This window comes from Peromyscus californicus, unplaced genomic scaffold (genome assembly GCF_007827085.1).
Source record: "Peromyscus californicus insignis strain IS unplaced genomic scaffold, ASM782708v3 Scaffold_8__1_contigs__length_139910024, whole genome shotgun sequence".
NCBI lineage: Eukaryota > Metazoa > Chordata > Mammalia > Rodentia > Cricetidae > Peromyscus > Peromyscus californicus.
Window position 1 is genome coordinate 62041540 of NW_026294606.1, and position 24848 is coordinate 62066387.

Sequence of the window (24848 nt, forward strand, 5' to 3'; positions counted from 1 at the left end):
GTCACTAGAGATTTTGGTGTATTTCAGTTGGGTTCAGTGTTTAAATGTGACGTAAAAGAGTTGACTATTTATAAATAAAGTAGCAGATTAGTTAAGCCTGAGTGCAGCCATGTAATAATATTTTAAGTACTGTTGTGTCTACAAATTGTTTTCCTATAGGTACAGTATATTCAGCCGTGTCTGCCCATATATGTATGTTTTCTTGATTAAAAAAAGGTTCATTTTAAAGAGTTACACCATACATACGTCCTCTTTTTCATCTGTTATGTGTTGTATTAAAGTATAGAGTGTGATTTTCCACTAACCACTCACACATTGGGAAGGGACATTGCTTACTGTCCTTTGGATGTGAGGCAGACTGTAGAGAAATTAAGACTCTGTCAGTGTTCTATGCTAGATAACAGAACTATGACTTGGACACAGCCATTCCTGTTCACATTCCACCACTTTTCCCATCCTCTACCTTGTATCTGTCACTTGATGATGCTATTTCAGTGAGTCAGCTAACATGTGTATTCTATTCCTTAATCCCTGATTTTTCCACTTGATTTGAATGAAATCAAATGTTTGGTTTGGAATGGAGAGAGAATACTTCAGTGCATTTATCTTTACAGTGTACCTAATAATTGGATCTGCCTCACAGGGATGATGGGAGGTTTGAGACATTTGGTAAGCTGGAAAGCAGAGTTTTCAGAGCATTTACTAAGCAAGTAAAAATAGACAATGGGCTTTTTTTTTTTTTCTCATAATGGAAGTATTTTGCTTGCCTCATAGTCCTTCTTAAGGAAAAGCCTCCTTGAAGCAGACACTAGGAGAGATGGTGAAAACATATCCCATCATGGAGGAGAATTTAAAACCTTCCCTAGAGTTCAAAGAAAGTAGTTGTACAACCGCAGTAAATGCGTGGCTGCACACTCCCCAGTGTGTGCCCTGGAGACAGAAGATGGAGCATGCAAGGACTTTCTGTCTATTAGAGGCAGGCTTAGCCTCGGGCTCCCTGAGAGGAGAAGAGTGTTTTTACTTCTGGAAAGTTTTTAGCAAGTTTTCTTGACTATCTGAAATCTCAGACATAAGTTCCCATATTCTGACAGTGTGCCTGAATGAGAACATAGTGCTTTAAAATTTAAATTACTAAAGTTTACAAATTTGGTTTAGATTTCAATCTTGAGTTGCTGGTCTGTCACAGAGCAGATAATTAAAAGCAGTAAGTTGGCCCATAGTTTTATGTATTCATTAATACAAAAGCTTAGCTGAAATGCTGATCTTTGAAATTAGAAGGAAGAAGGAAAGAGGAAGAAAGGAGAAGTAAAGAAGTTCCTAAACTAGTGCTGTGAACCAACTTCTGAGTGCAGGAGCATATGCACAGAGCATGGCATTTGAAGGCAGAGCTCAGTTTGTCTCATCATGCTGCCACACAACCCTTTGTCCTTAGACAGCAGAGTTTTATTCTCTTCTCCTACCTGAGATAGCATGGCATATGCTTTGCATTTTAATTTACCCATAGATACTGAGTAAGCATCATTCAGTCCCCTGCTACCATAAGGTGGCTGTGGGCACTTCTTTTCCAGCACCACAGCCTTGTACTTCCTGAGGACTGAGGTGGCCATAGGCAAGATTCTGTCATTATAGTATAACTGATTCTAGAAAAAGAACATTGTAGTTACGGGAAATATTTTCTATGGTGCAGTTGTTTCCTAGTAATGCTGATGTTCTTGCCTAGTATAACCTCTCAGTGCTGCAGCTTTTAACTCTGTTGCCACTCTTTAACAATTCAGGCTCATTCTTCTCTGATATGCTTTTGTGGAGGAATGTTTAGAAAATATGCATGCTACTTATAAAGAGGTGGAAGCCTGTTAAATATTTGCTCCATATTTGAAATCTGGGAACTTTGAAATCATTAAATGAGAGATACTGATTTGAAATGGTTAAACAACCACTATAATTCTTGTGATTTTTTTTTCCTATTAAAACATAGGCATAGAAGCATTAAAAGTCATTATTGAAGCTGTAGTATTTTAATTATCCATTTTGACTTCAAACGTTTCTGCCTGTTAGACATCATGTATATCATTTTCCTTTTAAGAGTTATTTGGGACCACAAATTTTACATGAAAGCATCATAGAAATAAGGTTTATTTCTTCATTTGATAGTAAATAAAACATAGGATATACTTTCATATTTTAAGTTTGTATATCAGACTCTTCTAAAATGTCACACCAGTATGGCAAATATCTTTAAATAAAAAGAAAACTTTTCTAGTTTATCAGAATAGTTAAGAGAGTTTTGTATATTTAAGAATTCATTGTGGCCAAGCACATGCCTATAATCCCAGTACCTGTGAAGCAGGGACAGAGGCAAGAGTGTCTCTTTGCGTTCAGGCCAGCCTAGTCTACTTTGTCTATGTAGTGAATTTCAGGCCAGCCAGGGCTACATAGTAAGACCCTGTCTAAAACAAAACAGCCAGTGTTATACCAAGAGATCAGTGGTTGTCATATTTGTATATACATGAATTTCATTCACCTAACTTGTATTTTAAAAACACTGATACTTGGATCCTTTTCTGACTAGCTAAGTCAGAATCTCTGAAAGTGGAGCCTCAACATCTTTGGGTTTTTTGTTTATTTTTTAACCTTAGGCAGGAAGAAGAGAAGATATGTACTTACTACACTCCGTATAAATAATCTAATGTTCCATAGCTCCTGCAAAGCAGTGTTCACCAGTGGGGTTGTAGTCTCTCAGGTGCATTACAGCAAATGCTGAAATTCATAAGTTTGTTCAGAAAATAACTTACATGTCTGCCATATATGTCAGGCCTGACTGCCAGCTCCTTCCGGAAAAGACTCATCAGGATATCATCCTATAGTTTATATTTATTTTTGGTGAAAGATATTTTAGTTTTCTTTAAATATACCACTAGCAGAATCATCTTATTTTCTTTGGCATATTTAAGGTAATTTGTGGGTACAGGCTGAGTTTTCTAATCAGCTCACAGGGCCTCACCTTGTTTTTTCTTTTAGACTTTTGGATCTTGTTTCTTCTCAACCACATTCTTTGTTTGGATCGAATCACTATTTACCAAGGTCAGTCCCACCATCCTTCCCCTCATAATGAGTATGGGATAATCATTTAGTCAATGAATATATTTTGTTTGCCTATAATAAAGAAATGAACTGAACTCAGCAGTCAACAGTATTCACAGTCTTTACAGAGGATCTGAGTTTGGTTTCCACCACCCACATCAAGTGGCTTACAACCACCTATAACTCCAGCTTCAGGGTCTCAGAGACCTGTTTGGTCTTCTGAGAACACCTTCATGCATGTGCATAAACACACACACACACACACACACACACACACACACACACACACACACACACACACACACACATTTAGTAAAAATATAAAGAAGCAGTTGATCGCCTTTTTCTTTGTAGAACTCTAGGCTCCAAAGTTAAAGCCAGATAGCATGCCCTTTTTAGAAAAATGAGTTCAAAAGGTATCATTCAAGTATGAGAGATTTAAAATGGTAAGATGACTCAGCAGGTAAAGGCACTTGCTGTCAAGCCTGACATCCTGAGTTCCATTTCTGGAACCCACAAAGTAGAAGGACTGAGCCAACTTCTTCAAATTGTTCTCTGACCTCTGTATGTACACCATAGTGTGCAAACTCTTTCAACACAAATTAAATAAAGATGTAATTTGAAAAAGAATTAAATATTTTAAATTATTCTGGTAATTTGAAATATTCTTCCAATGTAGTCTAATCATCAGAGTCTCTTCTGCATCCACTCTGAATAACTATATAAAAATCTTGATATATAGAGCATGAACATCAGGGATAAATGCACATTCAATTAGGCCAGAGCCTCTTTACTGACCTAAATAACAGTTCATTCATGAGATAATGTGACTTGCAGCCAGAGAGAGAAATCTATTGCCTGAGCTAGGGAAGCCTGGCTTAGCATGAACTCTTCAGTGGTCAGGAAAATCATCTAAAATTAGACCAGGCAGAAAAATTTTGCAGAGCTTTGCAGGTCTGGTCTCTATTTCAAAAATAGTTCTTTCTTAAGTTGTGTGTGTAATTAGTCATCTAAATTAGACCTGGTAATCCTGTAGTCTTTGCCTTTATTAGTACAAAATTCCTTGTTATCAAAGGAATTTGGTGATTAAGCAATTTTTATATTTAAAACATATATATGTCTAAGTATATATATATACACATGTATGTATAAACCTTGGGGAGTTCACATTTTTATCAAAGAATTTCTACTTTGGAGAACTGGGAATTTGGGATAGCCTTAGCACTAGAAGGACCTCAGATTCTTTTAAAACAGAAATTGGCAGAAATGAATTCATAAAACAAGTTAATATCCGGTGACAATCTAATTTGTTGGCTAGAGGGTTTTCAGGATCATTTTAAGTAGTTGTTTTTGATGTATTGGTGTCAAAATAGGAAAAGGGCAAGATGAGGTTTTACTTTTAGAGCCAGCAAGGGAAAACTTAACCCTAAAATGAAGTTCAGACTTCATTCATTCAACTAGTGTGTTTATAGATTATCATGGAACAAAGGGAACAGTTTCTCCTAGCTTTATGGGATATATAGTCTGATAGGAAAGATAGAAAATTGATAATGCAACAACTATGTTAAAAGGTGCATGGGCTGGAGAAGATAGAGCAAGTCAGGGGAATCTGGGGAGGAAGCAGTTAAATATGATATCAGTATGGACTTCATCTGAAAGGAACTACATGAAAACTAACAAGGACATAGAAGTATACCATGTGGTAATGTCAGGACAATCCAGACAGAAAGCACGTCAGTGAAAATGATCTGTGAAACAGGAATGTTGGAACAAGAGCTTGAGAACAGCTGTGGCAGTTGTGGAGGTGAAATGGTGCAGATGGGCAGAAGATAGGGAAATATGGGCACAGTAGTGTCCAAACTACCTAGAACCTTGCAAAAATTTGGTTTTATCAGTGCATGGAAAGCCTTTGAAAGTGATTGAGCAGAAAAGCCAGTGATCTGGTCCCACATATGTCTTGATATTTTTCAGAATTTTTTGCCTTAAATTTTATCTTTTCTGGAATGCTGAGCACCAATTCCCATGCCCGGGTGATGGACAAGGATTACAAATAGACCTGGAAGTTCATGCAGAACCTTATGGCTCTGACTTTCTCACTCCACCCCCACCGCATGTGTGTGCTTATGTGTTGATCAGCAGGGATGGAGAAGGAGGCAGAGTTAGCTGCTACTTGAGTCAGTTTTGTGTGAGACATAATCAAAGTATGACCAAATTATACCATAGTTTTCTGTGTCCCAGAAAGCATGGATTTAGAATGGAGGGTGATGGATTGATTGCTGCACATACACCTGCATGTGCTCATGTTGGATCTTCTCCTTCTTTACTGATTGCTATAGCTGTTGTTGGGTTGAAGCAAAACAATCAAGATAACACTTTTTTTTTGACTCTGCAGTAATTGTCATGTGGTATGATAAATACTTCTGCATAAAGGTAGAAATTATGTAGAGGGATTGAATTTGTGACTTTCAGTTCCCTCCCAATTTCTTCCAACATGAAGTTATATTTGATGTCACTTCAACCTTTTTTTTTTATGGCTATTGATGTCACCTCATGACTTTGCTGTTACATTTTGAAAGGAGGGTGCAAAGTCTCTAATAGAAATGTATGTTGTTAAACAAGTTCCAAGTAGGAAGCCATTATAACTAGGAAGACTGCATAAATATGTGCACAGGGGCAAGGTTTATAAACAGTTTCTTTGATGTCTTTGTATGGAAGCAAGCATTCTTATATGAAGTACAAACATGTTTTGAAGTGTGTAAGAACTAAGTCCCTGATGGGGGGCTTCCTTACTGAATTTGATCAAGAAAAGGAATTTGCAAATATGCAATATCTATCGCATGCCTGTTATTATATTGGAGCCAACGTTCTATTTTCTAAGGAAAATAGAAATGTCTGACAGTACCTGAATGGCAAATACTCTACTTTTAAATAAGATTCCTTACATGAGGCAAGGAGAGTACAAGCTTTTAAGAAAAAACAAAAGCAATTCATACAGATAAACCAAATCTAAATATTGATTTAAATTGAATCATTGCTCTTTTGATAGTGTCATTTTGTCCCCACTAACCAAGAAACTCCCTGTTCTGGAGAGTTGTAACGGAACTAGAGAATACTTCCCTGGTGGCTTTCAGTGGAAGGAATAGAAAGAACACTGGGTAGAATCAGATCAGGTATGAATTTAAATCTTCTTTTGTACTTACTTGTATTTCTTTATTGGTTTGTTTTATTTTATTTATTATTTTGTATTTATTTGTTGGTTCTGTGTCCTTAAACAAATTATTTAACCTTCCAAATCTCAGCTTCCCAGCTGTAAAATAAGACTAGTAATAAGTATTCACTTTGCAAGATTTTGAGAATTAAAATAGAAACCACCTCACCCTGGTTGGTACTTAGTAAATGTGTCCTTTACAATTGTCAAGGATCTCACAATGTGGAATAAAGTGGGAGAAGAATGAAAATATATAACCCTATAGGAAAAATGATGATTCAGTAGTGTGCCTGTTTTACAACCTGTGTCTGTAGTGACTGGATAAAAACAAGTAAATTTGGATTCATTTCCCTAAGATCCATGTTGAGAATTTACAGTATGTGCCATGCTTGATTTCAGGCACCAAGAATATGCTAGAAATGAAAATTTTCCCTACCTCACAACCATTATTTTTGTGAGAATGAACGTTAATTTCTTACTAACTAAATGTCAAAGTACAGCTGTGCTTAGTGCTATTAAAGGGAAGACAATAATATTAGGAAACTATATACTGTGAAAGTTCATCCTAGTTAGAGGAATCCAGAAAACCTCTCCTTCAAAATAATGACAGTTATATGATGCCTTATTGATAGGGAAGGACCTCGAACCCTCAGGGGCCTTTGGACCATATATTAGTTTTGGAGGGGTCTTTTTGTTGAGACATCTAACTATATTTCATACATTTTATCTTCCTGTAGACTCTTCCAAGGGGGAAGAATTTCTTTTAGTCAGGAAATAACTCATGCTGCCTTATCATTAAGAAATGGTGCCATTGGATCCTTTTCCAAAGCTAGGATGCATTGTGGCATCTAAGTGATTATCTGTCCTATGCATTCATTCCAATTTCATTACCTCAGGACTTAGTACATCTTTACTCATTAACTATTCCCAGCACACTAGGAAAAAAAAATCAAGAATAAAGGAGCCAGAATGATGGAGTTTTCAGAAGGATGATACAATTATGGAGTAAGAGTTCACTGCTTTATTTTGAATTTTCTTTGCTGCATTATCCACAGTTTTATAGCATCTTTCAGAAAGGTACAATGGAAAAAATCTTATGTAAATTAAGGAAAATATTTAATAAAACATGCTTGAGATTCAATTAAAAACTTGATAACGAAGAGAAGGAAAGTGATAAATATGCCTTACAATTAATTATGATTCAGAGGACAGTGTAGGACTGGGAATGTACTTCATCAGGAGAGCTCCTGTGTACTGTATTTGGGACCTTGACATTGATCACCAGCACATTGAATTACAAATGAATGAAAGAAGGAAAGAAGGGAGGGAGGCAGGCAGGCATTGGAGACCTAGATAGTGGTGATAGCGCTTTTTGTTTGTTTGTTTGTTTGTTTTGTTTAATTTCTGGTATACCAGGAATACAAGAGACAGAACTATGGGATTAGATAGATGTAGTGAAAACAACAAAAGTAAAAGACCTGAGGTAGGAGATTGACACACTTGGACTGAATGAAGGCTTGTCTAGCTGAAATGTAGCGATATTTCCACTAAGCTACAGTAGGAAGTGAACATGTATGGCACAGTGCTTCTCTCTTGGAGGATCATAAGAGCAGAGATGCCAACAAACAATTCTAAGCAGAGGGGTCAGCATTGCCACATTTTAAAAGAGACGAGTTCATTTGAGGTGACTTTTGAAATATGCAAAATGGTATTAAAGTAGCCACCTGTACGTGGGGGAGAGAACCTCATGAGAGTTCTGACTGAATATGGTTATGATTCAGCCATACTTAGTTTAGTTGGAAATCTTAATTTATTATGATCATTAACAATATGAAATATGCCTATGAGGAATGTAAAATGAGAGAAGACGACCCATCACCTAGTGCCCTGGCCACCAGAAAGGCAGATGGTCTTGTAACTGAGACAGAGAAAGAGGAGCAGGAGCACAGATGAACTCATGGAATATGTTAAGTGAAGGAAGTCAGTAGTCAATATTATAGGGAGGGTTCAAGTAAGAGGAAAACTTTAAAAATTCTTCTTGAATTGAGAAACATGAAGATATTTGATACTTGTAGAAATATTTCAGTAAAGCAGTAAGATTCCAAATTGGAGGTGGGGCGTTTGAGTCAGGTTTTGTTTTGTTTTGTTTGTAAATTTGGCTGTTTAAAGGAAGAAAAGATAGTAATATCAAATGATCAGATGTTAACAGTGAACCTGTTCACTTTTATGTTTGTTTTGTTTTTAATGTATCTATTAATGTTAATCTTTAATTTAAATTAGTATACACATGTATGGGCTACTTGAATGCTCATGTTTTTGAACATTCAAATCCAGGAGTCTCTTTGAATTCTGACTTATCTCTTATGGCAAGATATAGAGGGCATTAGTTCTGATAATCAAATTAAAGATAGTGAAGTTGTATTAGACCAGGCACCCAACTAAAGTTACATCAAATTTATTGTTCACAATAGCCCTATGAGTTTGATTTGTTATTACAATTGAATGTGATAAAATGATTTAAAGAAGGAATATTTCCTTTCAGAGATCAGCCATGTAGGAGGAGTTAGGGCTTGAGATTCATACCCAGAAGAGTCAGGCTCCACATTTCCTGATAGGTCTTCTCATGGCAATAGTGGCACAGTCTAAGTAATGAATTGTTTTTCACATCAAAGACTAGGTTCTTGACAGACATGCTGGTACATGCCTGTAATGTCAGCATATAGGAGGCAGAGGCAGGAAGAACTGGAGTTTGAGGAAAGGCGAAGTGAGGCTAGCCAGTGCTACATAGCAAGATATTTTCTTAAAATAAGTAGACAAACTCAGTGTCTTAGGATTATTTTTACTATTTGAAAAATAATAATGCTGATTGAAAATAAGGATATACTGTGAGAAATTTATCTTTAGGCAGTTTCTTCATTGTGCATACATCATAAAGTATATTATGTAAACCTAATTGTTGAGGCCAGTCACTGGATGTGGCCTCCTAATGCATTTAAGAGATGTGGTCATGGGGTGCATGAGGCTGCATTACACAGCATACTGTTTTACAGTACATTTTCTAAGTATATAAGGTATAAACTCTACAATAATGATAAAATGTAATGAATGTATAAACAAGTACACAATTGTTTATTATCAGGTATTATATAGTGTATATAATTTTATGTGCTAAATTTTCATACAGTAGACAGAACAAGAAGTTTGCTTATAACAGCTGCATTGCACTATGATGCTGCCATTGACCAATAGGAATTTTTCGTCATTATCATTGTCATATACATGATCTGTCATTGATCAAAACATGACTATGCAACAGATACATACAGTTCATACAACCTGGCAGTACAGAACCAATTTAAGATCAGTTTCACTGCTTTCTAATGTTGCCTCATGCTATACTTCTCCAAACTGTCTTGGTTTTTTAATTAGTCCTTTTGAAAATCAAATTAATAAAATGGGTTTCCAGAAGCTTTGGAAACACATTTCTGATCTTTCACCACTCTACTTACTGTTATTGCAATACTTTATTTGAGACCCCAATGCAAGAAAAAAAGGAGATATGAAAAGTTTCACATTTCACCCCATTAAACGTTTGACATACATAGAAAACCTCAAATAAGTGAACGGCATAACCAGCATAATTACTATACTAGGTTAATCATTGTGGAAATAAAATGGTGAGTTTATGACAACAGTCTTGGGTTTGGAGATTGCCTCATGTTATACTATTATGATTTCTCAATAGGGCCATGCTGACCACGAGTGTCTGTAGCTGAATTTCATGTTGCCAAGTAAAACAGAAGAAATTGTTGGTGTAGGTAAATTCAAGCCATATTCTTTTGCCAGCTTTCTAAATTTTGAAATTATAATATGATTACATTTTCCTCTTCCCTTTCTTCCTCCAAACCCTCTCATATACCCCTCCTCACTTTCTTTTAAATTCATTTTTGCCAGTTAAAAAATTTAGATTTATTTATTTTATGTATGAGCGGTATGTATTATGTATGTATGTATGTGCACCACATGCATGCCTGATGCCCACAGAGGTCAGAAGACAATGTTGGATTCCCTGGAACTGGAGTTATAGATGTCTGTATGCCATTGTGTGAGTATTGGGAACTGAAACTGGGTGTTCTGCAAGAGCAAGTGCTCTTAACTTAACCCCTGAGCATCTCTCCAGTCCCTGTCAGTTTAATTAATGCAGTCAGCCTATGGAAAGCACCAACGTCTGAATCTTAAAGAATTACTGTTTTCTCTCCTGGGATTTGTTCCTTCTAGTCCTCCTTCCCTCTTTCTTTCTCTCTGTAACTGACATCAACTCATGGACATGCATGTGAGAAATTGTTTATTTGCCTTGAGGGAAAGATTTTGATGTCACAATATGAAAATCAGATCTTGGTGCTTGATTTTCTTTTAAGCACACCGTAATGAGTAGTTAGAAGGGCATAGGTACCTGCTGTGTTGCATATTACCCAGACCATGAACACAGTGTAAATACTGGTTTTCTTGCTTAAGGATATAGTATGACTACTGGCCTTTGAGAACCACAGTAGCTTGACCTTGTTCTTTGCATTTCATATCTGAGCACCAGTGATCTGGGGTGACTTTTTAGACCCAATACACCTCACATCTTCTCTGTAGAGTAATCTCAGCTTTGGAAGTAAAATCTTATATTACTGTGATATTTTCCCCTCTGAAATATTTTATTTTATTTTAATGAAATAAATTGATGTTGCTTTTTATGTAACTTCTGGAATACTGATAGATGGACATACAACAGAGATGATAGTGGCATAAGAAACTGAAATATTATAGTAATCTTAAGAATAATCACTGCGGCATATGTGTGTGTGTGTGTGTGTGTGTGTGTGTGTGCTAACAGTTTAATAGCATTTGGAATATATACTAATTTTAATGAACTATTAGCTTTTGATAGTTACAAACACAGCAAATTCAAATTTAGGCATCTATCTTAGATCAGGCATTGTGCCTTAATACATCATGTGCAGTAGGTTTCATTTTAAGTGAAATGGTTTTTATATTGTACTCAAATGTGGTTCACTTATTAAGGATTATTATTATATCAAAATAGCCTTGAATCCCAGAGTACTAATTTTACTACTAACCATGGGACAGATATTTCTTGGTATAAGAAAGGTAGTGCGGTGTTGTGGGAACTTAACTGGTATACATCTGTGCTTTATGTTTTGTGAGGAGTGTAGCCTATCCTCTTGGAGGTTTGGAAAGTGTGGATGGGTGGATGAGCTATAAGGAAAGTTTGTGAGAGATGGTAATTTGATCCCTAAAAGCATTGTGCTGAAAGTGTTCTTTTGTAAAGAGATGTTTTTAAAAACTCCAAAGAAAGCTGCTGTACTTTGAATAAGAGAGATTCATACTGGAACTGAAGTAAGTACTGACTCTCATGTCCAAGGTCTCAAAAATGAGTATATGTTTTATTTACCTTAATTCTCTTTATCCCCACTGGAGACTTGTCTTATTAGTAAGGTTTGCGGGATAGCAAGGATGAAGTGAGGATGAGCATCTGCATCAGTTTGGGAAATGAAGAGAGAGACTCATCAATGTTATCAAACAGGCAGACACTATGAAATGGTGGTCTGAAACTTTCTAGGCCAGGTAAAACTATTAGGAAAAACTCCCAATTGAAATCTTTAATTTACTACAACATCAGTGTCTCAAAGTGATCAAAATAAGTCTTTTTTCTTCTTGTTGGTTTCTTTGGTGTTATTTTTCTGATACATTCTCACTATGAGGCCCTGGCTAAGCTAAAAAACAGAGCCTTCCTGCCTTCCCTGAGTCCTGGAATTACATGCAACTGCCATTTGTCTGGCTTTTTTTTTGTTTTGGTTGAAATATTTTTTTCAAAAAGGTAGTTTAACAAAAATCTGAAATAATGCCAGGTAAATCAGTTCTGCATAGTCCATTGTAAGGTACTGTAAGGCTTTTATAACTAGATACTTCTGTCTATTGGAAACAATGCAAGTCTTCTGAGCCTCATGAAAGGACCTGTTAGTCTTTTCAATGAAATGTCAAATTGGAACTAGAGAGTAATTAGTTTCAGAGTTAGCTATTTATTGTTAAATATTCCGGTGCTCTGTGAGATATACTGAAATACAGACATGAACCTCCTGACAGATATACTTTGAACAATTCACTCTTAATCATAACCATATGATATACATTAACGTAAAATTAATTTCACTTTTATGAACTCTAGTTCCATAGCTCTAGGAACTGTTATATGAGTGGAAGAAAATATGTAGTACAAAATCTATAGTCTGACTTCAAACTGCTATGTCAGAATTTAGATATACAGTAATATCTATAAAAGCATACAAGTAGTTTTGAAGCCCAAAATAATCCTTGAGAAAAGCTTACCAGAGGGTATGAAAAGTATAAATGAGAATTGGAAAGTGACCCATTAGTTAGACTGGAATAGATCATGTTCTGCCTGGTCAAGGTAATTTCCTATTTTTGTAGTTTCTATTTTATCCATTTAAGTTCTGAATTCTTTTCTTTGAGAATAATTTCATAATCTAATAGATACATAAATTTCAGAGTGTTTAAAACACATTACTATAATTTTTTATTAATTTCTTTCCCCTCTCTAGTTTCTGTGTGATTTCCCTTTTTTGTATTATCCAAAGGAAGTTTGTGAGGGAATATATGGCTATGGAAAATGAGTTTCCACAACTTTTATCTCTTGGGTTCTACAGATTTTACTTTTGATGAACTTATGCTTTACTTAGAAAAAAAAATGATGACAAAAGGGGATGAATTTTCTACTTTCACTGAGATAAATCCACCCAACTGCAGATGTCCATAGAGAATAACTCAACTCCAGGTTGTAGAAGGGAATCTCTTCATATATTTTCCCTCTTCTCAGTTTACTGATTGGTCCATTTCTAGAATTCTCAGTTTCATAGGTCTAGAGCAGTGGCCCTCAACCTTCTAGTGCTGGAATTCTTTAATACAGTTCTCATGTTTTGGTGACACCCAATCATAAAATTATTTTCATTGCTACTTCATAACTATAATGCTGTTATGAATTGTAATGTAAATATCTGTGTTTTCTGATGGTCTTAGGCAACCCCTGTGAAAGGGTCATTCAACCCCAAATGGGTGGTGACCCACTTGTTGAGAACTGCTAGTCTAGAGTATCTTTGATCTCCAAGTCCTTCATTCTTCAAAATTTATTCAGACTCCTAGCCCTTTTCACACACTACCCCATAGATGTAGGTAGAGATATGACACTATAATATTATATGTACCCATTTAAAGCTTACTGGGATAATGAATGATTATTTCTAATAACAGAAATATAGATTGTTGTATCTTTTGTTTTTTTTTTTTTATTTTGTTTTTTTTTTTTTTTAAGATTGTTGTATCTTTTAATTTGAAAAAATAGAAAAGAAAAAACAAAACAAGGCAGCAATTCTATATTATCTTGCTTATGACGTATTCTTGACCTATGCATGAAAATACTATAAACCTTTGATGCCTAGCAGTTATTTTCTTGGAGGAATGATGCTCTTGGGCATGGCAATTGCTTTCATTTAGATAATTATGCTACTCCAACTTTATTATAAATGGAGTATGATTAAAGAGGTAAGCAAATACATGGACTAAAAGATTTGTTTCACAATTGATTAAAACATTCCCCTTTCATCTCTTTATTTGTATGTACAGTTGAGGTATGTCACCAGTATAAGTTCTTCATACAGTTAATGTGTAAAACTATCCTTTCTCTATTTTATTTCTAGTCTTTGAACTTTTGTGTGTATGTATGTTTTTCTGTCTGTCTCTGTGTGTCTGTCTCTCCCTTTCTCTCTCTCCCTTAATCTGTCTATCTTTCTTTCTTTCTCTCTCTCTCTCTCTCTCTCTCTCTCTCTCTCTCTCTCTCTCTCTCTCTCTCTCTCTCTCTCTGTGTGTGTGTGTGTGTGTTTGTACATGTGCTTCTGTAGAACTTTGTTTAAGGGTATACCCAATATGTAGGTAGAAATTCAGCTGTCAACTCTATAAAAATGCAGAGAGAACACACATAGCCCACTTTTATATCAGTGGAGTTGAACAGTTCATAATAGAGAAATTGTAATTCAGCCTTCACTCTTGGGCTAGCCTTTGCTATCTTCCAGCAGTATCATTGTGTAGTGATCACAGTTACAGCAATGCAGAGCCAACATAAATAGCATTTAGTAATAAAACAGATTATTGTAGCATTTGTTAGTCACTCCTTGTGTTACTCCTAGCATGCTCACAGAACTAAGAAAAAAATGAATCTCTCTTAAACCATGAAATTTACAAATGACAATAGATAGATTTCCAGTTTTTGAGTTTTTCTCTTATTTATGGAAGCCTGTAAGGTAGAGTGGAAATAATTTTGCCCTTTATAGCCACTAGTTAAGTGCCAAATTTTGTATTAATGGTCATCCTGAGTGATCTATTTAACTCTTAGTAGCCTTTAAAAAAATGGAGGTGACAAAGATTCCTTGTAAAAATTAAGTGAGGACATGTTTTAAACAGTGCCCCAAATACTGACTTCCTTTATTAATTTTGCTTTGTCTTTTCTGTCTTTGCTTACATATCTGTTTGCAAGTCTTTTAACATCATTAATACATAACTTCTTAGTGCCTAATATAAGACCTTTGCTAGTTACTGAGTGGATGATGATGGAAGAAATTTCTGGATGGCACCTGTGTTTAGTTGGTTGTGGATATTATTGTTTCCTTCACAAGTCCAGAAGCATGGATTTTCAATTGTCTCAGGATTATTCAAACATACATTACCAACTACATGAGCATCTAGAAATTCAAATAAGTTATTGACTTAATTTCATCCAAAGCTGGTAGTAGATGTGAAAGTTCCTGCATATATTGGCCAGTTCCTTCATCTCTACCCAACACTCATTGTGTAAGAATGTACTTTTTGTATGGTACCAACTCAGATATTGAAGGGCCCTTTTTATTGTTTATTACAGAGGGAATGTCATCTGGCTACTTGATTTAAAAACATATATGATAAGCTACTCTTCTGGATAGTGGATAGCCTTTGCTGAGCCAATCTTTACTTTGGAACAAAATCCTAATGTCCATTTAACGTTTCCTTTGGCTGTGATTTTATTCTCTCCTGACTGGCAGTGAGACAAGGGATCTTAATGACCCTCTGTTCATACCATGGAATACATTGACAGCTGACACTTGTATTGGGAAAATAACAAACTGGTAAAAGGATATTATTGTTTTGACAGGTGCCCAATTGCGGGAAGGTCAGCTTTTCCATCTGGAAGGTTGCGAATCATAGGAAACAAATAAGTATTTCAGTTTCTTGACTTGTCACTGTGAGTCCTTGTATAAGAATGACTTCTTGAAGATAATCTTAATTGAATTTAGTGGGAGAATGTAGTGAAGACTGGTCTTAAGTATAGTTTGTTGACTGTGATATGTATAGCTTTCTGTAATCAGCATGGTGACCAGATATATAACTAGACTGTGAATAATGGAAAGTCCTTGGGCTTTAGGTAAAAGCGCTAAGTGCTACCATATCTCCTCTTTGAACCTACAGCTCATCCTTCTCCTTGTTCTGCTCACCCCCTCAATACAATTATTCCTTCAGTCATGTAGCAGAGAGGTTAGTGGTTCAAATCAAGGGTTGTGGAATTCTGAGAGCTTGAATTGGAATCTTAGTACTGCCACTTATTTAGGCAAATCTATTTACCTTGTATTCTTCATTTTCAAAAAGGACAGATTATTCCTTCTTAGTGACAGGATTAAATCAGAGAGTGCGTGCAGAGAGCTTCAAAAGAGGCTTTCATATAGCAAACACATTGCACTCATGCTTCCCATTGCTAATCTCAACCAAAATATGAACAACTTTGGATATTTGTCGTTCCCTGGAACCAGAGACATGGACCTCATGATATTCAGAGCAGTTTCCAGCCTACCATGATGATCCAGCCTTGCTGGTTGTCTATAGTCTGCTTAAGGTTGAATTTGGCAAAAGGAGAAATGATCATTTAAATAGTTGTTTAGCCTCCAGAAGACAGAGGACTCTAAAAGAACCTGCTATCTTGTTCTCTAGTTGGCTATAATACAACAGGTAAAAATAATTGCAAAACATATTTGAATAACAGCTTCTGTTGATAATATGTGCCAGATATGGGGGTGGGAAAAAACACTAAGAGGTCATCTTTCTGCTTAGTTCTTGTTGGAGAGACAGGGAATGCACAAACATATGATAGTTTTTTGCTATATGTTTAGTGATGGCCTCTGTTAGTATTTAGATTTCTCTAGGGTTCATTGAAAAATATATATATACTTATAAGATTGTTCAAAATCATTAGAAGTTAGAAGCAGCTTTGGAGCACTACCGGAGGGATGATTGTCACTTGTACAAAATCATGAGAAGTTAGAAGCAGCTTTGGAGCACTACCGGAGGGATGACTGTCCTTGCGAAGGTTGGAACTGGCAGTAGCATGGAACTTGACTTTGACTTTAACAGATAAATAGTATATTAGCAGACAAAATCATGGGTAGGAGTTAGGAGAGAGAAATTATGAAATGCATGCACTTGAGTTCGGACACAGTCTGCTTTTGTATGAAAAATGAAAGTATTGCTTAAATAATAGTTTAAAAATAGCTAGTTTTCCATTGGTGGAGAAATTTCACATCCTATTGATAATTAGATACAAGTCTGTGGAAAGGAGAACAGAAAAAAAAACAGTTTATTCTAAATTCTGACAAGAGAGTGGGTAATTATAATCTCGAGATTATATTACAGACCTCTTCACCAACAAAAAAGTTCTGTTACCACCAAACACAAAGGTTGTCAGCATATGCTTTTAAGTGAACCCAATGATCCTGTTAATATCATTATGGAAATGCAAGCTCTACCACATTAAGAGAATCTTGTTGGGATATTCTGCTATTATTGAATTTTGCAAAAGGTTTGGTTTCTGAAATTTTCCTACAAGTAAACACCCTGTGGCCTCATTATAGTTGCTAATAGATAATGCAATGATCTTCTGAATATTCAAATCTAACTCTTTTTTTTCTTACAACTCAATTTTGAGTAAATTGCATTGATTTTATGTTATGATGATATTCCTCTCCTCAAATTTAATTAAAAAGAGTAAGTATAATCTAAAATTTAGGTAATGTTATCATTTAAGACGTTACAAATCTGTTTTCGGGGCTGGAGAGATGGCTCAACAGTTAAGAGCCCTGACTGTTCTTCCAGAGGTCCTGAGTTCAATTCCCAGCAACCACATGGTGACTCACGACCTCCTGTAATGAGATCTGGTGCCCTCTTCTGGCCTGCAGGGACACATGCAGGCATAACACTATATATAATAAAATAAATAAAATTAAAAAAAATAAATCAGTTTTCAATTCATTATAGATAGGAAAACCAAACCAAAAATAATAAAGAGCCTTGACCAACATCATGTTGTTACTTCATAGCTGATGAGTCTAGCAGTCAAATCTGTATTTCTATTTAATGGCCATCCTTACTATAGTAATTTTGACCATTGGGCAAAATAGATTTAAAATTTTGAACAAGTGCCTCAGAACACTATGAATTAAAAGTTCAAGAGGCTGTTGAGTATATCTTGACTGGCAAGTTGTTATTGGAAACAATAGTAACTCCCTTTTCTAAAGTTCTCCATAGCACTTTTACATGTATTGTTGTTTAGTCTATCCCAACTACTTTAGGCTATTAGTGCTGTTGCTTTCCTCAGTTTACATCTAAACCATAAAATGTAAAGTTTACCTGACTTCCTGGAATTTATATATGGCTGTGTTGTAAAACCTGGAGTCCAAAGCAGATGATCTGACTCAGAGTCTTTATTTCTGCTTCTCTAAAATGAGATCTGGTCATTGGAAGGTTTTATTCTCACTTTTCCATCTTCCTTGTGTCAAAAGCAGTTTTTGTAACTTCATGTTAACTGTACAGTTGGTAAAATAAAAAGACTGAGAGGCTGGAGTGAAGGCTCAGCAGTTAAGAGCACTGTTTCTTGCAAAGGACCCAGGTTCTTTCCCCAGCACACATTTGGCAACTTAGAATTATCTGTAACTCCAATTCTAGGGTATCTGTCACCTTTTTCTGGCTTCCATGGGCACCAGACACACATGTGGTACACAAATACACTTGCAGACAAAAGACTCAGACACATAAAATAAATTAAAAATTTTAAAAACATTTACCTATACATTGCTGGAGTTTCATGTGAGTCCAGTATCTCTGCCATTTGTACAGCCCTATAACTATAGGGCCGTTCCATTGAGGAGAAGCAGGATCCCCCTGGTTGAGAAGGTAATTTTAGCGCCTGTGGCATTCACAGTGATAGCAACCTTTTTGTTTCCTCTTTACTTTTGGACTCTCTTGACTTGAGACAAGATTCTTAACTCAACAGTATCATTTGTATCTGCTACCTGTGTCTCTGAAGGTGAGAGCCACATACTCTCTATGCAAATCTAGAGGATACTGGGATTTGGGAGCCTACATCATTACATAAAATAGTGTCATTGAGAAAGGTGTGATTGAACAGGCTAAAATCCTTGATAACATTGAAAGAGCCTTTTTCCTCTTTTCCAATTAATCCATGTCTCCATTTGCAGTTATAGAAAAAGCTCCTGACAGCACCAACAACAAAACAAGAGAAATGCACATCCTGAGCAATAAATCTCTCGAGGCATTCAGCAAGTGCCACAGGGCTCATTAATCTTGATTATTTCCAGTAATAGATAACGTCACAAATCAGCTATTATTCCTAATCATGCACATAAAGATAACGGATGGATAATAGCTTCTTGCATGGTTAGACCAAGCTAAAATTTCATTACAAATACATTTCTATAAATTCTAATGAATGGTGTTTCTACTCTCTTAAAGAGGCAGGGAGAGATGACTGTCACAACTGCTGCAAGAGAAATTAGTGTTCAAGAATGAGTTTTAAGACAGTAGGTTTCATTGGAGACATCTGTTGACTTTTTTGTTACCATTTTACAAGGTAGGTTTGTTTCGGTCCACATGATACAGCAATATTGGGCAGTTCTAGTTTCTAGAGGCTACTATACCATTATATAAAATAAAATATAGTCACTGAGAGGGGTGTTTCTAGATGATGTTTAGGAAAAGTACCCAAATGAAAAATAGTGGTATCAGAGTTGTGTGATAATTTATAAAGAGTGGCAAGTGGTACTTGAATTATCCCAAGCATGTTCTTCAAATATTGAGCAGAATGAACAATAGAAGGGATTGTAGATTATGGGAGATAATGTTTTCTATGTAGTTGGATTATCTATAAGTGACTAAATGGTTTGGGTTTTGTTTCTGTTTCTGTTGTTTTAAGAGGTGACACTAGACTGTTACATAACTAAAAACTCACAGGGCAAAAAAAAAAAAAAAACGAGTGTACATTGAGTGCTCAAAGAGAGTTCTAGCTAAAGTTGCCCAGCTGAAGGATATTAGTAACAGCCTTCCTTCCTAAATTATGCCTTTATTTGGGTATCTCAGTTGCCCTGAGAAATGGCTTTGTTAACATATAAACAGAGGCTTTCCCCTCCATTTTTTCTTTCTCAAAATGCCAGTACTTAAAATATGGGCTTGATATGAGATACTTAACCTTTATGGTAGGATCCTAACTCAGTATTATTCAGTATGTAGCAATTGCTGCATTGCTACAACACATACTTATAGAAGCATTGCATCATAATTTATACTTTTTAAACTGAGCATATCCGTTGACAGAACCTCTTCTTCAAGTTCCTGACTTTCAAGTTCATTCTAACCGTTTCTTTACCTAAAGTAAACTAGTTTTGTTTTTTCAGAACTTCAAAGAAGACAATGCAGGAGGTCCACTTTTCACAGCCTTGCACATTTTTCATGTTTGTTAAATATTAAAGTAGAAGAATTTTCAAGCCAGATTTTTTTTTCCTGTGCAAAGCAACATACTAGAAGCTAGGGAGATTATTAAAATTCAGTGTAAGTCTTTAATGAATTTTACAGTTCAACAGAGGAGAGAAAAATATGAAAATACTCATGAGCTGAAAGGTAAGGCATGTCAGAAGGTAATAAACACTGAGGGCATTTGCGTATAGCAGAGCTATGCAATCAACACATAAATTCATAAATTTATGCCTATGGTATGAGAGAAAAGTACATGAGCAACATCAGCAAGGTTAAAGCATGGACAAATTAGGGTTATCTGTAGAGGATGGTAACTAAACCAATGGAATTAGAGAATCAGCAGTATAAGTAAAGCATAAAGTGTAAATGTAAACCAAATTGTAGAACACTATGCATGATGAAATAAAGAGTTTGGTATTTTCTTTATAGATGCTAGAGATCTGTAGTGGAAAAGTGATATGGTAAGAGCTGCAGTTTAAAAGTGTTGATTCAGCAATATATAGAATCAGTTAAAAGAGAACAGGTGGAAACAGTGTGCAGACTCCTGCTCACTTTGTCTTGTCTTGGAAAAGAATGACTTGTCTCACCTGTGTAAATGGATATGAGACAACCAATTCCTGGAAGACAGGAGGATCCAGGAGCAATTTGTGATTTTACTGGACTAGTACTATACTGTGGTTACTGTAGTGTAACAGTTCACCTCAAACTTGGTAGCTTAAGAATGCTACCACTTCATTGAAAACAGGGCTTATTGTTTATTGCTTATTGCTTATTGCTCTACAGCCTCTTACAGCCTCAGCTGCAACTGTTCAAATGGCTGATAACTCAGATGCCTGAGACTGGTATCATTTGGAGATCTGGAGGCTTCTTCACTTACATGTCTAACATGCAGGATAAGATTCCTAGAAAGCTGGGCTATGCTGGACCTGATGACTAGAACACATATAGACTGTCCTAAATTCAAAGGGAAGGAATAGATCTCCCTTTCTTCATTGGGAAATGGTAAGGTCTTAATGTACAAAAGTTTTGGAGAATTATTATTGAGGCTATCTTTGAAAAACAGTTTGTCAAAACTGGAGGTTGGCAGTTGGCATCAGCAAAGATTACTACTTGAATTTTGTACTTGCACATTTGAGATATCTATAGGATTTTGGAGGGGGAAAAGGTATAGTAAAAAATACAGGAATTAATACTTTAGTCTAGAGATAGTGCATTTTAAAGGGACTGAGTATGTAAAGATAAGAGAAGACAGCTAGGGATTAGCAAAGCTCTTTCAGGTATTACTATATTCAGAAGAGAAAGAAAAAGAGCCCAAGAAACAGCAGGATTCTTGAGAGAATATAAACCATGGAAGCTGCACTAAGAAAACATTTACAGAAAGACGTACTTTCCATGATCTTTGGATAGAGGTTCATTGATGAGTAGAGGCAGAGGACAGATGGCAGATGCTTAGGGAGTAAGTAAACAGAGAGAAAGTAAAAACAGTAGGTGGCCTGTGGATCACCTTAACTCTGATGAAGCAGAGAGGAGGTATTTAGAGATGCAGCAAGTTAGATATTTTTATCTAATACTATAATGCATGCTTAAAAGAATAAATAGCAGTCCCCTAGATGAGAGGTTTTCTATTTTTAACCTTTAGGAAATAGGGGGTAAGTCATGTCTGAGTCAATATATGCCTCCTTTAATGCATTTTGTGGATTATAATATTCACAAAGCATAATAGATGCACTGGAGAGAATTCTGACTAGTTGATTTAAAAATGGTCTTCTTGAAATTAAAGAGTCAGTTGCAACATTAACAACATTGTAGTCAGCAATGGACCACGTTTAGGTCAGTGATCCATTCTTTTAAGTAAGATGATTGTAGGAGAAAAAATATCCACCACCCCCCAGACATCGAGAGAGAGAGAGAGAGAGAGAGAGAGAGAGAGAGAGAGAGAGAGAGAGAGAGAGAGAGAGAGAGAGAGGTTTAATTATACTTTTTTTTTTCTAACTACTTTCTTAAAATAGCATTACTTTAGTAAGCTGACCTACCCCTGCCCATATTCAGATTCATTATTTTAAACAGCTACCATGTAGTCAGCTTACTTGATGACATTAAGTGAAATTTCTGGTCTCTCAGATCATGGAGGTAAGGCCTATTTTCCCTGGGGGGACTGTTTGGCAAAGGAATGAAAACTGTTGAAAGAAACATGGCCTCTTTTGCAGAAGTTAATCAGCCTCTTTCAGGCTTGAGAAAATACTGACCCGTATGCCCAGGACTGAAAAGAAATGAGGCCATGAACATGTGATACAGCCCTCCGAGAAAATGACCGCTCTGCCTTTTCCATCAGTGCTTTTCTTAACCGTTCCAGAACTGGGTAAGCTGTGTTTGTGAGGAAATAGGAAAGTGCCAGCTCTTGTCTTCTCTTGATTGAGAGCAGTGTACTGCTGTGTTCCTATATGCCAAACAAACTTTTATCATCATCATCATCATCATCATCATCATCATCATTTCTGAGAATTAAACCAAAGGCCTTGTAGGTCATTGTTATGTACTTAGTGTAAAGTTAATGCTCGCAATTCAATTCATTCAGGCAACAAGGCCTCCAGCAAGTTAATTTGCCATAAAGACAGGTTTATGAGCTGCCACTGAGCTACCTCCCCAGTCTCAAGAACACTTCACATAAGCAATAATTTCCAGGTATGTAAAACACCTTCAGGGTTTTGAGTTTATCAGAGAATGATGAATTTTATTTATTATTTGTTTGTTTGTTTATTTTGTATGTGTATGTGCAGGAGGCCACAGAATGCATATGCTATGGCTGGTTCTGGCCTATACTTTGTTAAGCAATATTCTGCTGTCTATCTTGTTTCTGCTACTTGATCAAGGTGACCTTGCCCCCGAACTTCTACCAGAGTATCCTATATCCACCTCCTCCTCATAAGAGCATTGGAGTTGCACATTTATGCAACCATATCAAGTTTTTTACATTAGTTCCAGAGATCAAACTCACATCATCAAGCTTGTGCTGCAGTTGTACTTTTATTGAATGAGCAAATTTCCAGACTCCAAACAACTTTTTTACATGTATTATCCAAGCTGTATTTTTCAGTCCTTTAGCCCAGAGAGTTCATTTAACACAACTGAGATTGTCAGTGTCATCTTAGCTTCTTGTTCATTCCATGATCTGCATTTTTCAGCTAGACTTCCAGAAAAAATGACTAATAAAGCCAGCCTGTGATATAATGATAGCCCAAGACTTTAGCTCTTATACTCGGACTAAATTAACTCTTCTAAGGTTGAGTCAGTATTTTTCCATTATTGTCATGGGCAATTAGTAGCCACTTACAATTGGTTACAGTTCATTTCTGCTAATGGTATTACAGATGAGATTGTATCCACCACATGACAGTCCACATGAGTTCTTGGAGACTGGGTGTCCAAATGGTATTGGAAGTGATTCCATTTTTCATGCCGATTTGGAAAACTGCTTTTTGTGGGTTGCCATGCTTTATTTGTACAGAATTTTATGAAACCTGTCTTTATGGCAAATTAACTTGCTGGAGGCCTTGTTGCCTGAATGAATTGAATTGCGAGCATTAACTTTACACTAAGTACATAACAATGACAAGAACTGAATGTGATTTTAGAAATATGAGACTGTTATTTTTCTAAAAGGCCATTATTTCTAAGAAATAGCTTTGTAAGAGAAGTGTGTCAGAATTACCAGTGATTTCAGAGATTCCAGTTACTGATAGGAAATCTATTTATGAGCAAAGAGTTGCATTGTTTTCTGAAATTACTTTGTCTTTTTGTCCTCATTCTTATTAAAATGAACTTGTGTTTAATTAAAAAGATGACTTGAAACAGTTTAATGTTTTTTTTCAGCCTTTTAATATTGAAGTAGTCTACAATAACAGCTTCCATAGCAACTGACTTCTTTCCTGAAAACATTTTCTTTGAAAGTGGGGAAAAGAAAAAGAAAGCAAGTCACGTCTATATGTTAACACATTGGCTGATTTATTTTTACAGTTTAAAAAAAGCGACAAAGTATTGTAAGCACTGTGAGAAAAGATGGCAAGCGTTGTGTCTATGCCAGGGTGTCATGGACACTGAGTCCTCATGAGGAAGAACATTTTTCTGGCAGATGAGTCTTAACCATCAGATAATGTAAACTCTTAGAATAGGGGAAGTTGGTAAGAATTCTAATGTAAAACCTTTAAGAGAATATTGCTTTTGTTTTAATTGAACGCCATTTCTACATTAATTATTGTGTCCAGTGTAATTCCCCAAAATGGCAAATAATGATGTGTGAAAACAGTATAATTACATTTTGATATTTTTGGTAGAATTATAACTGGGTTTGATTTGCTTTTGATCTTAAAGTTATTTATTATTCTCATCAATCATTCATTCTTTTAAATTATGTCTTTTCCCATTTTTCTGTTTTTATTTTTCATTACACTGCAAAAGCAGCCCTGTTCCTGTTCTGTGTTCCTGTGATACTTTGTAGGGGAGATAGACAAAATGACGTTTCTTCCTGTACTTGCTAGCAAAATACTTTGAGGGTCTCTTCTTTTAGAGAGTGGTGCTAAATCATGCATGTCTGCACATTGGTGCACACACACACTCATATGCTAATTTAGTAATC

The 24848-nt window shown here is 35.9% G+C and overlaps 1 protein-coding gene across 29 annotated transcripts in view; it reads left to right on the plus strand.

Moving 5' to 3' along the window:
* The window catches only part of Celf2 (CUGBP Elav-like family member 2), an 842930-nt gene that overhangs the window by 565585 nt on the left and 252497 nt on the right, over positions 1 to 24848 (plus strand). For 10 of the 29 annotated variants that reach the window (XM_052727719.1, XM_052727693.1, XM_052727692.1 and 7 more), the window contains one exon: positions 3019 to 3081. The exons of the other annotated variants lie outside the window; for them this stretch is intronic. Coding sequence is in view for 2 of the 10 variants with exons in the window: in XM_052727695.1 (XP_052583655.1) it covers positions 3019 to 3081 (63 nt within the window). In the remaining 8 variants the exon portion in view is untranslated. The remainder of the gene's footprint in view (positions 1 to 3018; positions 3082 to 24848) is intronic. 29 annotated transcript variants of the gene reach the window in all.